This window comes from Octopus bimaculoides, chromosome 2, assembly GCF_046866305.1.
Source record: "Octopus bimaculoides isolate indiv1 chromosome 2, ASM4686630v1, whole genome shotgun sequence".
Taxonomy (NCBI): domain Eukaryota; kingdom Metazoa; phylum Mollusca; class Cephalopoda; order Octopoda; family Octopodidae; genus Octopus; species Octopus bimaculoides.
Window position 1 is genome coordinate 16,797,958 of NC_142929.1, and position 18,053 is coordinate 16,816,010.

General features: G+C 36.7%; 1 protein-coding gene and 1 long non-coding RNA gene across 10 annotated transcripts in view; one reads left to right on the forward strand and one right to left on the reverse strand.

Annotated features, from left to right (window-relative positions):
* LOC106884207 (uncharacterized) overlaps positions 1-18,053 on the forward strand; it is a 44,034-nt gene that overhangs the window by 19,838 nt on the left and 6,143 nt on the right. The window contains exons 5-7 of one of the 3 annotated variants that reach the window (XM_089341153.1): positions 5,654-5,857; positions 17,579-17,884; positions 17,933-18,006. In XM_089341153.1, the coding sequence (XP_089197279.1) occupies positions 5,654-5,857; positions 17,579-17,884; positions 17,933-18,006 (584 nt within the window). Of the gene's footprint in view, positions 1-5,653; positions 5,858-9,051; positions 12,539-17,578; positions 18,007-18,053 lie in introns of those variants that run through there. The other 2 variants (XM_089341147.1, XM_089341158.1) reach the window with 2 other exon arrangements.
* LOC128250526 (uncharacterized) overlaps positions 1-18,053 on the reverse strand; it is a 56,136-nt gene that overhangs the window by 13,298 nt on the left and 24,785 nt on the right. For 5 of the 7 annotated variants that reach the window (XR_016238242.1, XR_016238243.1, XR_016238235.1 and 2 more), the window contains one exon: positions 7,924-8,417. The exons of the other annotated variants lie outside the window; for them this stretch is intronic. This is a non-coding gene — a long non-coding RNA (uncharacterized LOC128250526). Of the gene's footprint in view, positions 1-7,923; positions 8,418-18,053 lie in introns of those variants that run through there. 7 annotated transcript variants of the gene reach the window in all.

Here is an 18,053-nt window from a genome sequence, read left to right on the forward strand (position 1 = left end):
ATCAGGTAAGTCGGTGCCCCCACATGGCCGCAGTTAAATGACAGAAACCAATAAAAGAATATATATATATATATATATATATATATATATATATATGTATCACGTGATCACGTAACCGCCACATCGCTGGACTCAATGAGATTTTTGTTTTGTTTTAGCCTTTGAATAACGTCACCCGGCTATTGTTTTCCATTTCTTTTATATATATATATGCTTCTCTTTTACTCTTTTACTTGTTTCAGTCATTTGACTGTGGCCATGCTGGAGCACCGCCTTTAGTCGAGAAAATCGACTCCAGGACTTATTCTTCGTAAGACTAGTACTTATTCTATCGGTTCTTTTGCCGAAACGCTAAGTTACGGGGACATAAACACACCAACATCGGTTGTCAAGCGATGTTGGGGGGAGAAACACAGACACACAAACATGTATACACACACATACATATATATAAATATACATATATGCGTCGGGCTTCTTTCAGTTTCCGTCATCAAATCCACTCAAAAGGCTTTGGTCGGCCCGAGGCTATAGTAAAAAACACTTGCCCAGGGTGCCACGCAATGGGACTGAACCCGGAACCATGTGGTTCGTAAGCAAGATACTTACCACACAGCCACTCCTACGCCTCATATATATATATATATATATGAAAGAGGAGCCGAAAAATACATTACGAAGGATATATCGTAAACAATTCAAAATTATTTACGAATATATCAGTGGCGAGAACATCCAAACAAAAAAATTTTTCATAAAAGAACAGTGTATAACGGAGAGGGTTGTAAAACCCCTTACATGTCTAGAAATAGCAGTCAAAACCGCTATAAAGCCATTATAAACACTCATATTATATCTCTTCACAACAAAGGCTGTCGGCGGGCAACATGACATAAAATTCAAAACTTAAATAAGAATAAAAGATTTAGACCGCTATTGCGATTTCGAAATTAGGAACCATAAAGGTTCCACTCTTCTCATCAGGAAAACATTCCTGTAGATACAAATTAGCACCAAAAACATACCTTGGGGCTTAACACGTATCCGGATCGGCAAGAATAATATGTCAACCTCTATCTACACGTTCAAATTCTGAATTCCAACGTCATGTACAGCGTTTATAAAAAATGACTAGTAAATCGAGTCACGGCGAAAAACTAGATACGAGTTAAAAATTAAATAATAAAAGAAGAACCCTTTTGGTTCTTAACTTCGAAATTACAATGGAGGACTAACCTTTTATTTTTATTTGAGTTTTGAATTTTATGTCATGTCGCCCGCTAACAGCTTTTATTTTGAAGAGATATAAGATGAGTGACTATAGTGACTTGATAGCGGTTTTGACTGCTATTTCTAGACATGTAAGCGTTTTTGCAACCCTCTCCGTTATAATTGTTTTTTATTCACAATTATACACTTTTCTTTTATCCATCCATCCATCCATCCATCCATCTATCCATCCAACCATCGATCTATCTATCTATCTATCTATCTATCTATCTATCTATCTATCTATCTATCTATCTATCTATCTATCTATATCCTCTTGGAGCTAATCAACGGCAGCATTCGTCCTATTTTTTGGACTGCCATGTTGGCTTGGCGATAACTATTAATATTCAGTACCGCTGCCGTAGTCTCCTTTAGAGAGACTTAGAAATATTAATCTCTCTCTCTCTCTCTCTCTCTCTCTCTATATATATATATATATATATATATATATATATATATATATATATATAAAGTGTAGTATATTGCCACTTAAGTGTGGCTGACCCCTAGGGGTGGATGTTACTGTTGCTTTTAGCCCCAGGAGGACATCTCCTCCAGCTGGCTTATCGACACACGACTGTGTCCTGTTTGCCAAGGGTAGTTATCCCTCTCACCAACATCTGCAGCACGAACAGTAACATCCACCCCTAGGGGTCAGCCACACTTAAGTGGCAATATACTACACTTTATCGTGCAGTTACTGTTAATACTTCATTTAGAGAATTAACATTGCTTGTTTTCACCTTTTCGATATCAGTGAAGAATTTCACTTGAAAAGAAGATATAAGATTGCCAGGTTTTTGTCTCTCTCACCAAGGTCAGCGGCTATCGGACGCCGACGAAGGGAAATAACCATGAAATCCGGATCCGTTCGTGCTGCAGATGTTGGTGAGAGGGATAACTACCCTTGGCAAACAGGACACAGTCGTGTGTCGATAAGCCAGCTGGAGGAGATGTCCTCCTGGGGCTAAAAGCAACAGTAACATCCACCCCTAGGGGTCAGCCACACTTAAGTGGTAATATACTACACTTTATCGTGCAGTTACTGTTAATACTTCATTTAGAGAATTAACATTGCTTATATATATATATATATATATATATATATATATATATATATATATATAACCTTTAGCTGGCCAACATGACACTCGGAATTTAATTGCACATGGTCTCTTTGATTGTGTCGAGAATTATGAAAACTGTTTGAAAACTTTGCGTAGGACTCTGAGCAGGTATCACAAAACTTTTGGCAAAATTTGATGCAGATTCTCTGCTCGACTTTCTTTGTCATGTTCAATGCGACGATCACACGCTAGACACCTTCCTTCCAAGCACTGCTGTAAACAGTGAAATTGATCTAGACCGTTAAAATGTAGTGCATATACAAAGTATACTTTAAAGTCAATCTGTGCCCAGTGGCTTCACTCTGAGTAGTTTAGCTTCGTTACTATGGCAACGGTCCTGATACTTATTGATCAGATCATTTACACACATCACACAGACAGATGCATAGGGATAAGTATCGTTTGCGATAAGAGGTTACACAATCAAATGAGTAGTGTAATTAAATTGGGTGAGTCACAAAAGGCTTAATTCAGTTGAATTTGTAATGTTCCATAACTTAAGTTCAAACCTCTAGATACTGTTATCAGAATGTTCAAGTCCTTCTCAACAACTCCACTCACCACTCCCGCCTCTACCATATAATTAATAAACTGAATAAATGATTACTAAGGAGGCAAAAATAGAGACCAGATTAAAATACAGACAGCGCTTAGTACGGGTATGTAATAAGAACATAGTGATGATGGTAGGTATGTGCAAAGCGTGGGGGGAAGTACTGATAAAGACTGTCGGTGGCATTGGTGCGTGTGTGTACATCCTTATATATACATATATGTGTATACACACACATATGCACACATACACAAATATATATAGGAACGTACGTCTTATAAACACATATGTCTATGTTGGATTTTTATCAAGGAAGACGGAAATTCTTCTGGCTAGCTTCGTCTAACCATATCTTACACGTTGTATAAAGATTTCATTCTCTGCAAGTTACTCTCTGTGATGCTTGCTCCTTCCATATAGTCCGGTTGGCTACTTCCATGCACTCGATTCACACGTATTTTTGTACAGCATGCATGGTTCAACGTTCTCTGCCGACACAGATGGCAGCCCACTCTCTACCAGATGCCTAAGCCTTTGAAGATGTCATAGATACATGAACTGCGATTAAAATTACACTACATGCTCATCAAAGATGGACGGTATTTTTCTGTTGTTGGGCGGGCAAAATATCAAAGTACGGTGATGTGGCGTGAGTGCTGCGAGATTCATGTAATCCATGCAAGAATAGAACAAAACAGATGCTCTGCATAATTTTGCCTACCGAATTTCATTCACGAAGAATTAGTTAAGCTGAAGCTTTGATAGAAGACACTTTCCCCAAACATCACACTTTGGGATGAAACTATGAACAATAGGGTCGTAAACTTCACTTCTTCGCTACAAATCTACGACAAAAGAGTTAAGTTTTAAAAAACAATATAAATAATAATAATCTTCATCATCATCATTTAGCGGCCGCTTTTCAATGCTTGCACGGATTAGACGGAATTCATTGAGTTAGGTTTTCTGCAGCCGAATACCTTTCCTGTCACCTACCCCCCACCTGATTCCAAGCAAGGTAACATTTTCATGGAAGACTGGAAATGAGCAATATTTCTTGCATGATTCTCATTTACAATCACCACATGATGTCAAGACAGGGATATAGATGAATATACATCTCACACGCATATACATGTCCGTGTATGTATATATACAATGGGATTGTTTCAGTTTTAGTCTTCAAAATCCACTCACAAGTCTTTGATGGATCTGGCTCTATAGTAGAAAACATTTGCCGATGACGCCGCGTAGTGGTCTTAAACTGGAGACCACATGGTTGAAAAGGAATTTTCGTAATCTCACAACTACCTCTGCACCTTATGAATTTATAAGAAATCAATGAAAATGTAATTCATATTTCTAGATTATGAAACTTACGCATTTCATTTCATACGTTTCCTGATTATTCTTCGGTGTAATCATAGACACACATCAGATATTTATTTTCCTGGAAATTTCAAGAAATAAACTGAGACATGCTTCTACATTATCTTCAACAAGATATAATCCCACTATTGTAGTGATCAATCACTAAATATACTCATTTGATTTCCAGAGAATGTTGCTTGGATTGTAAGGACTCAAACGAAAAAGACCAATTCGAATATGAAACCAGGTGTTTGTAGGGAGAATATTTGGATATTTGTGAGGTGTGAAAAGTTGTTAATGACTGCAGTATTTCCTTGTCCTAAATGATGATGTTCCCTATCACTTTATATTAACGATTTACTGTAAAGTAAGATCTACCCATAGCAAGTTGTCTTTGTCTAGATGCACCGTTGTTGTTGGCACTCCGTCGCTTACGACGTCGAGGGTTCCAGTTGATCCGATCAACGGAACAGCCTGCTCGTGAAATTAACGTGCAAGTGGCTGAGCACTCCACAGACACATGTACCCTTAACGTAGTTCTCGGGGATATTCAGCGTGACACAGTGTGACAAGGCTGACCCTTTGAATTACAGGCACAACGGAAACAGGAAGTAAGAGGGAGAGAAAGTTGTGGCGAAAGAGTACAACAGGGTTCGCCACCATCCCCTGCCGGAGCCTCATGGAGCTTTAGGTGTTTTCACTCAATAAACACTCACAACGCCCGGTCTGGGAATCGAAACCGCGATCCTATGACCGCGAGTCCGCTGCCCTAACCACTGGGCCATTGCGCCTCCACTCTAGATGCATCATATAGTCATGAAATGTATATAAATTATTAACTATTTAGATAGTTGAGAAATGTCCTGCGTCATGATCATCTACATCATTTGTAAAATATTTAGCTTTGAGCAGAATTTATTATGAGAAATGTAAAAGTGGGAAATTTACTCATCCTACAACAGGGAATTTATCCCCTCTACCTCAAAAATTATAATGAAGTTAGGTGGATTAACTCCAGCTCCGCATCTTTTCTGAAAGAGAGGTAGTCATTGGACATATTCGCAATGTATTCTTCATATGTTGGCAGAAGGAATTCTATTTTCATCTTATAAGCTTCAACTAATAAGGAAGTCGCAAAGAGAAACTTATAAAAATATTTAAAGGTCCTGTTTTGAGGGTAATGCAATAGTGATGATATTAATTGATTTTTTTAAAAAAGGAGACAAATTTTCACTAGAAAAATTAAAGTCACCAACCAGTGTACAACATCAGTTGATTAATTACATTTTATGAGGAAATATCCTTCTTCGAATCTAATTTCTTTTTACAGGTGACACAACAACCTAGGGAGCCAACTTTGCTCCACCAAGTCACTCCGAATATACTGGATACTCTTCTATTGCTGGGCATCCTACAGCATCTAGATATCCCCCCATCACTTGGATATCCAACAGCATCAAGATATACCCCACTATCTGGTTACTCTTCACTTTATCCAGAGCAGCAACAGTCACGATTCAAAGGTCCCGTTTCTGTAAGTAAATATTTTTTCATATCATTATGATTTTTGCTTTTCAGCACCCATATATCCTAAATAGAGATCTTTTGTCTAACTGGATTTAGCCATAAAAGTGCAACTATGCTAAGAAACAATCATAAAGAATTTTATTCAATCATATGATCATATCGAATAAAATGTATATTACATGTTTTAGTTTCGTATTTATTTTCAATTCTTATCGATCGAATGACAAACAGACTATACAGAACTACAATATTAACAAGAGCATCCTAAACACCTGATGTGAAGCATATATGCACACGAATATATACACGTTTTATGTATGTGTGTGTCTGTGCGTTCGCATGCATCATTGGATTTGTCAAAGTTTCGATCAACTACATCCAAATCGCTAGCTCTTTGTCAACTCAAGACTCTGGTAAAGTGTTGATCATGGTGCCGTGAAATGGGATCAAACCTGGAGTCTACTTGTTCTGAGGTGAATTTTTAACTACAATGTGATGTGTGCACCTGCAAAAGTAAGACTTAAATTAATCAATTTTACTTCTCCAATGAAATTAATATAATATAGGCTTAAACACGTGATGAAGGTAGGTGAATTCGGAAAACGGTGTTTGATAGATCCTTCAGCAAGGAGATAATCTTAATGACAAACCAGATTTCTATTGTTTAGATCCTTGTATCAAATACCCGGGCTCCAATCGATAAAATTCTATAGTCTCTTACAAAGAGAAAGAACACATGGGATAAAATACTGATAGAATATCCAGAAAAAGACAGAATGGTTATAACTGATATGCTTTCAATATAGAACTGGTCATGTGGAGGCGCAATGGCCCAGTGGTTAGGGCAGCGGACTCGCGATCATAGGATCGCGGTTTCGATTCCGGGCGTTGTGAGTGTTTATTGAGCGAAAACACCTAAAGCTCCACGAGGCTCCGGCAGGGGATGGTGGCGAACCCTGCTGTACTCTTTCACCACAACTTTCTCTCACTCTTACGTCCTGTTTCTGTTGTGCCTGTAATTCAAAGGGTCAGCCTTGTCACACTGTGTCACGCTGAATATCCCCCGAGAACTACGTTAAGGGTACACGTGTCTGTGGAGTGCTCAGCCACTTGCACGTTAATTTCACGAGCAGGCTGTTCCGTTGATCGGATCAACTGGAACCCTCGACGTTGTAAGCGACGTAGTGCCAACAACAGGACTGGTCAATAAGAGCTAACCTGGAGTTAAACAATAATAGCAACAAGCATGTAGTAGTAGTAGTAGTAGTAGTAGTAGTAGTTATTGTTGCTGTCATTGTTACTACTACTGCTCGTCATAGACAATAGAAGTTGATTTATTGATGTATTTACAAATCTTAAACAACTACCATATTGTTATATAATTGATTAGTTAAAATATAGAATTTTATTAAGGGAAAATACTTTCAGATATTGTTCTAAAGACGAATTAGATATGCTAAAATTCAATACGCACATTTGAAATAGAACCATTGAAATCGTTATTTTCTTGTTTGCAAAATACCAACCATATCTGACGCTTCCAAAGTTTATTTATAAAACGTTGTCGCATTTGAATATCTATAATTTACGTTTAAATTTAACAGTGATTGCGTCAGGGTGCAATTTAACTTAGTGCTCTAGTCTAAAGGACGGTATCTGAGAGGTGACAACTTTTCCTTTTTTATAAGGGTAAATACCCCATCTTTCTCTGCTATCCTTACAGCTTTACTTCGTAGGAGATTTACTTTCTTATCTGCAAAGTGTCATTCATATGCTTGTTTTGAACTCCAATCCCCATTGTTTGACATGATAAGAAGAAATATTTATAAATGAAAGCTACCAGAAATATTCCTCTACGTTTGTGGTCAATATATGAATGTAGTTTTCAGTTTTAGCTATTTCTATCAACCATTATCTAGAGTATTGTGTTGATATTTGTCAAAGTATGTGTATAACAGTTTATCTTTTGTTTATCTAGCATCTACTTTATGTTAAACAGAGTTAAACGCTCATATAAATATTAAACTCTCATATAAATTACTGGTTTTAAGGCAACATTTTGAAAAACTAGGAAAGAGTTAAAAATTTATTTTGTTTAATAATTATGTTTATAAAATGATTTTAAAGTTTGATAGTTCCTGAGATCAGGATAAAAAAAGATTCAAATAAAAACAAAATGAAACGACACCACCCATTGCTTTCGTGGGTGATAAAATTGGAGAGAAAGAATGGTACAAGTCTTTCAGGAATATCTCTATACTCTCATAGTTTTACTGCTTTATGGGTTCTTGCCATCAGGCTGCAGCCATAGAGTTCACGATCAGAATATATCATTGTTTAATGCTTGAAATTATGTCATTTATTCTAAAAAATACCACTTATTGACTGAAGTTCTCACTATATTTAATAAATTTTAGCAACTGCTACTAAACATATAACAGAATTCAGGATAGTTGCAAACGCAATACAGACAAGCAAACAGGAACTGATACTTCGATTAATCGTCTTGAAGTTGCATTTTCTCCGTTTGCACCTGCTATATCTCCAATTCGGGCCATTGAGTTTTCCTAGAAGATAGAAAGACAAGAGTTAGTTTATATTTAAAACACGAAAATAAAACTCAACAACAGCAAATATATTGGTTTCTAATTTTAGTACAAGGCCAGCAATTTAGGGTGAGTGGGTAAGTGAATTACATCGAGCCCAGCACTCAACAACTACTTATTTTATCTATCCCTAAAGGATGAAAGCCAAAGTGGACCTCGAGGGATTTGAACTCAGAATGTAAAGACGGACAAAATACCGCTAAATATTTTTGCGGGGTGGGTGTGGTTGTGGTGGTGTTGAACTGATATTTGTCAGCTTCATAAACATTGCTCTTATAAAAGCAGATGTTTTATCAAAGCTGTTAAATTCCATGCCCTTTCTGAGTCAATTGCTGCTTAGGGTTTAGAGATTTTATATGTACACTGGATTAATAGAAACTTGATTTATAATGACGTGGTACGTTGGCAGAGATATAAAAGATGACTAGAGTAAGACTGTTGTGGTTGAAATACTCGAAACGGTTATTATTAGACTTAATGAAGAAAAACAAATACTACAGGTAACGCTTTATATAAGAATTCCTCCTACAATTATTACAATCATGCTGTTTGTTTGATCTTGTTTAAAGCCTTTTGTTTTGCTCCTCCTCTGTAGACATAACTCAGACAGAAGCAGCTGAACAATGGTCTTTTGTGGGTATGATGTAGGACATTGTACGTCAGAAGACCTGGTTACATCAAACACTGCATAAAAATACACGCATACCAGCACACTAGACTACTACAAGCAGTTAAAGATATAGGTTGGCCACCCCTGACGCCACCAAAAATGTGAGACAAGTGGCCGTTATTGACATTCTGTACGTCATACCAGTGTTGCCGATGAATGCCAGGACTTTATGTTTTTGTGCTTTTTACAACAATATGCTGTTTATTAGTTTTGATGGTTCTGTCTGAATATATGGGGAAGTCCGTAAGAACCGTTATGTTTTCTCCCTCAGTTATAATCTCACAGTAATGCTTTTACATTTTGTCAACAGTTTTGATTTTATAATGCCGACATATTAACCAGGAAGAGATTGTTGGGGGTTGGCGAGAAAGTACTCAGACTCGCCGTGGCATTTTGAAGGTGAACTTTATGAATGCTAATTTATTAAAGGTAATACATAAATGTAGTATATATGTATATATTCACACTCATTGATGGTCGCTCTCAGTAACTGTCTTTAGCTTACGGAGTTCTTGTTTTTATAACTATCGAAAAGCAGTCAGAAGGATACACACATAGTCGAGAACAAGTGATTTCGTTGGAGGTCTGTTATCTCCATTCCAAACCCTGGTGGCCTAGAAGAGGTTAGAAGGGTCAAGTGACAAAGAAATTATTCTGCTTAGCGAAGGCATCTGAAAAATGTATAACTGCTGTCATTCACAGAAAAAACTATTGTTTTACCGTGAGAAAAGCGCTGTTGAAGTGTTAAGTGAAATTTGACAATCGCGGATCGAACCCACGCTATGCCTGCATGAAGCCACTACAAATACGTTGTGGAATAAAAATTTATCTTCTGTCATGGAATAAGTGTAACTGTAAAAATGCAGAATTATTGGAGTAATGGGCATTCAAAAAAGTATGTATATATAGAAATGTATAAATGAAGTCTTCAAGGTTTAAGATTCAAATCAAGGAAGTGCAATGATAATGTTTAGCAGTTTAAAACTGAGTAGTGAAATGTAGAATTAGATTGGCTGATCGTGAGAATCAAATATTGATCGTTTCGCTAAAAACTGCAGGTGGTACGGGTTATTTCCCTTGGGTTGTTTAAATAAAATATTAGTAATATGTAGTAGATAGAAAGATCCATTCGATGGCTCAATTAGTTCCATGAAAATGTTATATGAACTGTAAATAAGCAATAAATATTATGATTTGTAAAATATGCATAATTGATACAGAGTTTCCCAAGTGAATGTGGTGTGGAAGTTTGTTTTCATTTTTTAAGAATTTTAAGCATTCAAAGCATGAGTTCATTGTATTGGGACACACTTATTGAATATGTTCTGGAATCAAAATTTTATGTACTGTCATCGAGAACTTTTAACAGGAAAAATGCAGAATTATCGGAGTTATGGGTATTGAAAGTGTGCATGCATCAAGAAAGTGCAATAATAAGGTTTAGCAGTTGAAAACTGTGAGTAGTGAAATGCAGAATTAGGTCCGCTGATCGTGAGAATCAAATATTGATCGCTTCGCTAAAAACTAACAACTGTAAATGCAGGTGCTATAGGTTATTTCCCTTGAGTGTTTAAAAAATATTGTGCAGGTGCTATGGGTTATTTCCTTTGGGTGTTTTAAAAAATTAGTTATATGAGGTACATATAAAGATCCTTTCCAGGGACTGTATTATTGATTTTTTCAACAATCTAAGTATGTCACGAGGTTTCCAGACATGACTTCTACTCACGTGTCAAGTTTCATCAAAATGAATAAACGATGTAGGAGGAGTTAGCTAACAACACCACAAACAAACACACTCCGATTTTCCACATATGTAGTAGATATGTATGTATGCATGTACTCGGAGAATAAAAATCATTTCAGATAAGAACAGATTATGTAATCAAACGAGTCTTGTGATCAAACTGAATGAGACACAAATATTTAATTAAGCTTTACATGTAGCTATCAAGTTTTTCACTTCTCCCATAGTTGTTAGTATATTTTCTGGATTTGGGGAAGTCTTAGAGGGTTCAACATACAAATTTAAGCTAGGTCAAACTTTTACCATAAAAAGTCACTTCAACTGTACATCGAAGAACATAATCTATGTTCTCAAATGTGGAGGGTGTAGGGAAGACTACATAGGGACAGACTAACGGTACACAGGCAACAAATCCGGGCCTCTACGATCAGGAAAATTGCTGTAAGCAAACTTCTAGGCCAATGCCCCGCAAACATAAACCCGAAATACCAAATCTTCCCGCTTTATCAATGCACCAGAAACACTTCAACCCAATTCTGTTTGAATAAGGAAAGCATGCTCGTTAAAAATATAAACCACAGTTGAATATCTTTTAGAAAGAAGACGAAACACTAAAAAGAAAAAGCGACCCAATTTCTCCACAAAAAATCAATTAGATACAACAAACGGGATTTAAAAACTTTAGTAACAGTGTTCCACGCGGATTTCGAAACCGCAACTCCAAATCACCACACAATAACACCATACAGACACCAGTTTCTGACGTAACCTAACTCTAAACCAATGAAATTTTACAAACACCAGCTGCTGGCGTCACCTAACCCTAGACCAATGAAAATTTTTCCTCCGATCAAAACCGAACTTCAGTAAATACAACAAAATCACCCTTGGAGAGAATCAACCAACTGGAACAGCTGATGACCGTTCCCAACAGGTAAGTCAATCAGGTAGAACGACAAACTTGACCACCAGAAAGATAAGACGTCATCAGTACTTTTATGAATCAAAAATCGGATCTCTTCACGGAAAAAGATACAAATACACTGGATTCCAAAAAAAAAAAAAAAAACGCCGTTACAAGTGAAAGTCCCTGCACACGACGGTAAAAGAATCACGGAAACTGTAACAAAACCCTTTTTTCTTTCATTATCTTTATTACTCCCTTGTTTTTCTCCTCTTAACTCAGGATGACCGAACTTTCGATGACCCACATTTCTTATCAACCAGTTCTAGCACTATTGAATATTGTGTATTTAAGCAAGACGATCTACAATTATTCTATTATTGAATGTTGCGAACATTTAAATCATATTTGATATCATTGAATCTTGTAAACACTGAATCTTTTAAACATGCTTTTCTACTTCTCAATTTGAAATTTTTCCCATTGATAAACAAAAAATATTGTCGAAATTAGTTTAGTATGTATGCAAATAAATTTATTTAAAAACAGTTACAAGTTTTTCAAATTCAGGTGCATTTTCAACAACAAATTTTCCTATATTTTTTCCTGCGTGGAAATACACACCCTCCTTTGTATTATATATATATGTATATATACATGTGCAAATCTATACATATAAGTACGTATATTTACCTATATTTGTATCATTGAGCGCACGTATATTTATATCAATGAATTCATAAAGTATACGTAAACACACACACGCACACACACGCACACACACGCACACACACACACACACACACACACACACACACACACACACACACGCACACACACACACACACACATATATAGTGAAAAGGTTGCAAGACGCAACGAAAATTTTATGAAAAATAAATAAATGAATATACGCATTGCAGGTGAGTGTGTCAAATAATAAGGCACTAAAAGAGAATGACTCACACCAGACGCAACAATATATATATATGTATATATATATATATATATATATATATATATATATATATATATATATATATATATATATATATATATATGAGGAAAAAAAGGGGGAAAAATATAGAACAAAACCATGGTAAATTAATCAAATTCTACCACCTCCTAGATTTCGATTATCTCCCCTATACCGGAAAAAATCCCTAATTACCTCCCCCTATCTAGAACTCTTCTTTCTCAGACTGGAGTGAACACGACACAATGAAGTAGAGAAATTTGAAAAGACAACACGAAACCGGTTATTTCTCAAAATACAATGTTTATTTACGAAAAAGATTTTATAACATTTTTCTAACATTTTTCTAACATTTTTCTGACATAATTTAAATATATATTTTAACCAAGTAACACAAGCCTTCTGTAGTTTTTTCACTCTTATTACCTTTTATACATTCAACCACGTGCTTTCACATACCAACTTTCTCACCTATATATATATATATATATATATATATATATATATATATATATATATATATATATATATACATATATACTTACTATAAGATGAGCAAAGGTGTACATACCCCGCTATATGTATATATGAATATAAAATTGGAATAAAAACAATATAGAGGACAATAAATCAACCGGACAGATAGACAATAGTGCTGACCGAAGCTAGGACACGACTAACCCTGACTGAATCACCTGGGTGACGTTGTCCTGGCGGCTGAAGGACACAAAGCACCTTTGGAAACATCATTAACGTTGTGTTCAGGGGCATCAGTGGATGATTTACGGAAAAGTATGTATTATACCGTGAGTGTAAATGTATATATTTATTTTTTATGCACCCTTTTAAAGCCTAGCCAGGCTCATGGGTGCGATTTCCCGGTTTCTGTGGCGTATGTCCACCCCTCCTCCCACCAGCTGGACGGGACGCCAGTCCATCGCAGCTTTAGAGTGAGAGAAAATTGGGGCGAAAGAGTACAACAGGGGTCGCCACCACCCCTTGCCGGAGCCTCGTGGAGCTTCAGGTGTTTTCGCTCAATATTGTGATGAATATACAAAGATAGTGAAGTATGTGAACAGGATGAAAATTGTTGGTGAAATATAAATAAAATTAAAAAATTACAGTTTACTTTACAAATTTGGTCCTTCATCCAGTACAAATTATTACAGAAATAGTGATAGTTCATTAGTCACGGCTATCAACACACACACACACACACACACACACACACACACACACACACACACACACACACACACACACACACACACAGAGAAACATATACATATATATTTACATATACACACATATTTCACCAACAATTTTCATCCTTTTCACATACTTCACGATCTTTGTATATTCATCACAATATTTCATTATTCTTAATCGTTCTTCAACTTTGGAGCAACAGAGACAAAAAACGACAAGAAACTCAGATAGTGGGACATTTTTGTGCCAACTAGAATTGAACCCAGTTTCCTAGGTTCTCATATTTCTCTCCTACCTTTTTTGAACTAACCAGCTGTATAGATGTAAACACAATTCCTTCCTCTTCCTTCTCTTCTCCTTCCTTCTCTTCTCTTTTCCTTTCAGACACACGCGCGCACACACACGCACACATACACACATACACACACAAAAACACACCCACACACTCTCTCCCACTGGACAATGATGCAAAAATTTTTGAAAAACAATTTTCTTCCAAACAATGCGACCTGGTTTTGCCATTTTTTAAAAGGCCAAGAATAACTTTGTCATTGAAAGAACTGACCAGCTGTAAACACAAGTTTCTTCTTTCCTTCTCTTTCCCATTGACACTCCTTTCAGATACACAGGGCACACACACACGCACGCACGCACGCACACGCACACACACACACACACACACACACACCAACACAAAAACACTCACATACACAAAAACACACACACACTCTCTCTCACTTTTCCCTCCATTCCTCACCCTCTCTTACTATCCTATATATATATCTCTCCACCCTACACATTCTCTATAAAAAGAGACAGCCTCTGAAGGTGAAATCAAAATTTGAAAATCCTACAAGACTAGGTGAAAGCGCTAATTTATAAAACATGTGACATTTGAATAAAAATCGGTAAATGTACAACCATCCAGACATCTGAGTACCTGATTATTAATTTTCCTAATATATATATAGACAGAGAGAGAGAGAGAGAGAGAGAGAGAGAGAGAGAGAGAGAGAGAGAGAGAGAGAGAGAGAGAGAGAGAGAGTTGGATGGATAGGTGGCTAGATAGATAAATAGGTGTGTATGTATGTAGGTAGGTACGTAGGTAGGTAGGTAGATAGGTAAACATACATATCAAAGTTAGCTTGACTGTGCCTTGTGGTGAAAATTATCGCCAAATTTCAAAAGCTCTTCGCGAGGGGAAATTCTGGCGTTGTCATAAAACCATACAAAAAGTATTATCATTAACAATGAAGTATTATCATTAACAATGAAGTATTATCATTGACAATGAAGTAAACTCACCCCACGTTAGCGACGTCACTGATATAAAATTACTGCTAACACTGTCCAAAGTCCATCGCAAATGGATTATTTATACTGCTGCGAATGAGACAAGTAATACCACAAATTTTCTCAGAGTATCCTCCGTTCTATCGCAAACTCACTTCACTCAACAGCTCTTATTCATAAGTATGGAACCCCGTAAGTATATATTACTGACTTTTCTCTGTTCTTCATTATATATTCACTCCCTACTTTTATGATTCTATAACTTTTTTTTTATCAAATGTACACAACCACAACTCGACACATACGATACCTCCAGAGTACCGGATTTTAGTCCTGTCTGTTCATGAAATATATTTAAAGAATAATATAAACAAGCTTGTAATTAAATTTACCTATCGAATACCTATTGCTAGAGATTATGTACAACTTTTTATTATATAGTTAAATTAAATGCCCTTTGTCAAGTCTTGCCAAACCGTCTTTTTTTAAATTTCTGCTTTAATCTCTACCCTGCTTTAATCTATAGATAAGGCCAGAAAGATATGACACAGAGGAAAAGAGCAAGTAGGCATTAAATAGGTCAGAGTGTGACGAACGTATTTGGCAAATGTACAATTAATAATGATAATAAAGCTAGGGTGGTGATCAAATAAATTGTGTATATATTTATTGGCAAAAGACCCGTCCCCATATATAGCAGTACCCGTTTCGACACACGATTTCACATCACGAATCTTGCTAAACAGATAGATGAACGTAATGTGAGCCTCAGCAAGCAAGGCTAGCTAGACGCTGAAGGACATTGCATTTTGTTGTTTAAGAAAAACTAAAACAACACGATAACTTCCCTTTATAAAGCCAATATACATCAACAAAATTACCGACATTGCGGAAAGGCTGAAACTCACCAGATAGTTGGCTGAAAGACTGAACCGAACGTTGATGGTAAGCATAAAAGGGAAAATCTATATAGAGTTAAGCACACAAGAAAAACACAAGTGCATATTAATACGAGAAATAGAATGCATTACTCCACTAACAGAATGCATTTACATAAGACGTAAATACGACTGGTGAGGCACAATGGCCCAGTGGTTAGGGCAGCGAACTCGCGGTCATAGGATTGCGGTTTCGATTCCCAGACCGGGCGTTGTGAGTGTTTATTGAGCGAATACACCTAAAGCTCCTCGAGGCTCCGGCAGGGGATGGTGTTGAACCCTGCTGTACTCTTCCACCACAACTTTCTCTTACTTCCTGTTTCTGTTACTCCTATGAGTCAAAGGGTCAACCTTGTCACGCTGAATATCTCCGAGAAACGACCTCAGGACTTATTCTGTGTAAGCCTAGTACTTATCCTTTTTTGCCGAACCGCTAAGTTACGGGTACGTAAACGCAACAACATCTGTTACCAAGCGATGTTAGGGGTGACAAACACAGATACACAAACACACACACACACACACACACACATACACACACACACACACACACACATACAAACACACAAAAACACATATATATATATATATATGTGTGTGTTTGGTATAGTATGTGGTTGGTAAGCAACCGACTTACCACACAGCCACTCCTGCGCCTATATATATATATATATATATATATACATATATATATATATGTGTGTGTGTGTGTGTGTCTGTGTGTGTACGTGTGTGTGTGTCTGTGTGGTTAGAGGGTTGCTTCTCAACCATATGGTTCTAGGTTCAATCCCACCGCATGGCACCTTGAACAAGTATCTCCCAATATAGCCTCGGTTCAGCCAAAGCCCTGTGAGAGGATTAGTCTGACGAAACCTAAAGTTGAAAATTTACTTCCGACATTATAAATGTTATTAAATTTTAAAAACAATTCTGTCCTCATCCTAAAATAAAAAAGGGACAAAAAAAAAAAAGGTGATAGCTGGATTAACTCTAGCTTTGCATGATTTCTAAAAGAGAAATTGTTGTTAGGTGTATCATACTCGCAATGTGTTCTTCGTAATCTGGCAGCAGAAATTCTGTTTTCATTTTATGTTCTTCAGCTATTAAAGAACCGCAGAAGTGAAACCATAAAATTATTTTAAAATCCACCATGGCCACAGTCAAATGACTGAAACGAGTAAAAGAGTAAAGAGTAAAGAGTAAAGAGTATTCTGCTCTTTCGTTAATGCAATAGTGATAATATTAATTAATTTTGTCTTATTATAAGCAAATTTCACAAGAAAATTAAAGTCACTAATCAGCATATAACATTTGCTGATTAATTATATTCATGAGGAATGTACACTTTGAAATATCGCTTGTGGAATCTAATTTCTTTTTTACAGAAAACACAAAAACTGACGAACCGAACAATGATCCACCAGAATACGATGAAAAATCTGGAAACACATCTGCTTTTGAGAATCCTTTACTTTCTCAACATCCCGAACAACTTGGACATCCACCGCCACCACCATATCAACCACCACCCGGATATGAACCACAACCCGGATATCCACCACAACCCGGATATCCATCACAATTCGGATATCCACCACAACCCGGATATCCACCACAACCCGGATATCCACCACAACCTGGATATCCACCACAACCCGGATATCCACCACAACTCGGATATCCACCACAACCTGGATACCTGTCACAACCACAACCTGGATACCTGTCACAACCACAACCTGGATACCTGTCACAACCACCACCTGTGCTACAACAACCACAGCAACAACAACAACAACAACAGTCGGTTACTGTAAGCAAATATTATTTCTTTTCATTTTACTCCTTACTGTTCTACAA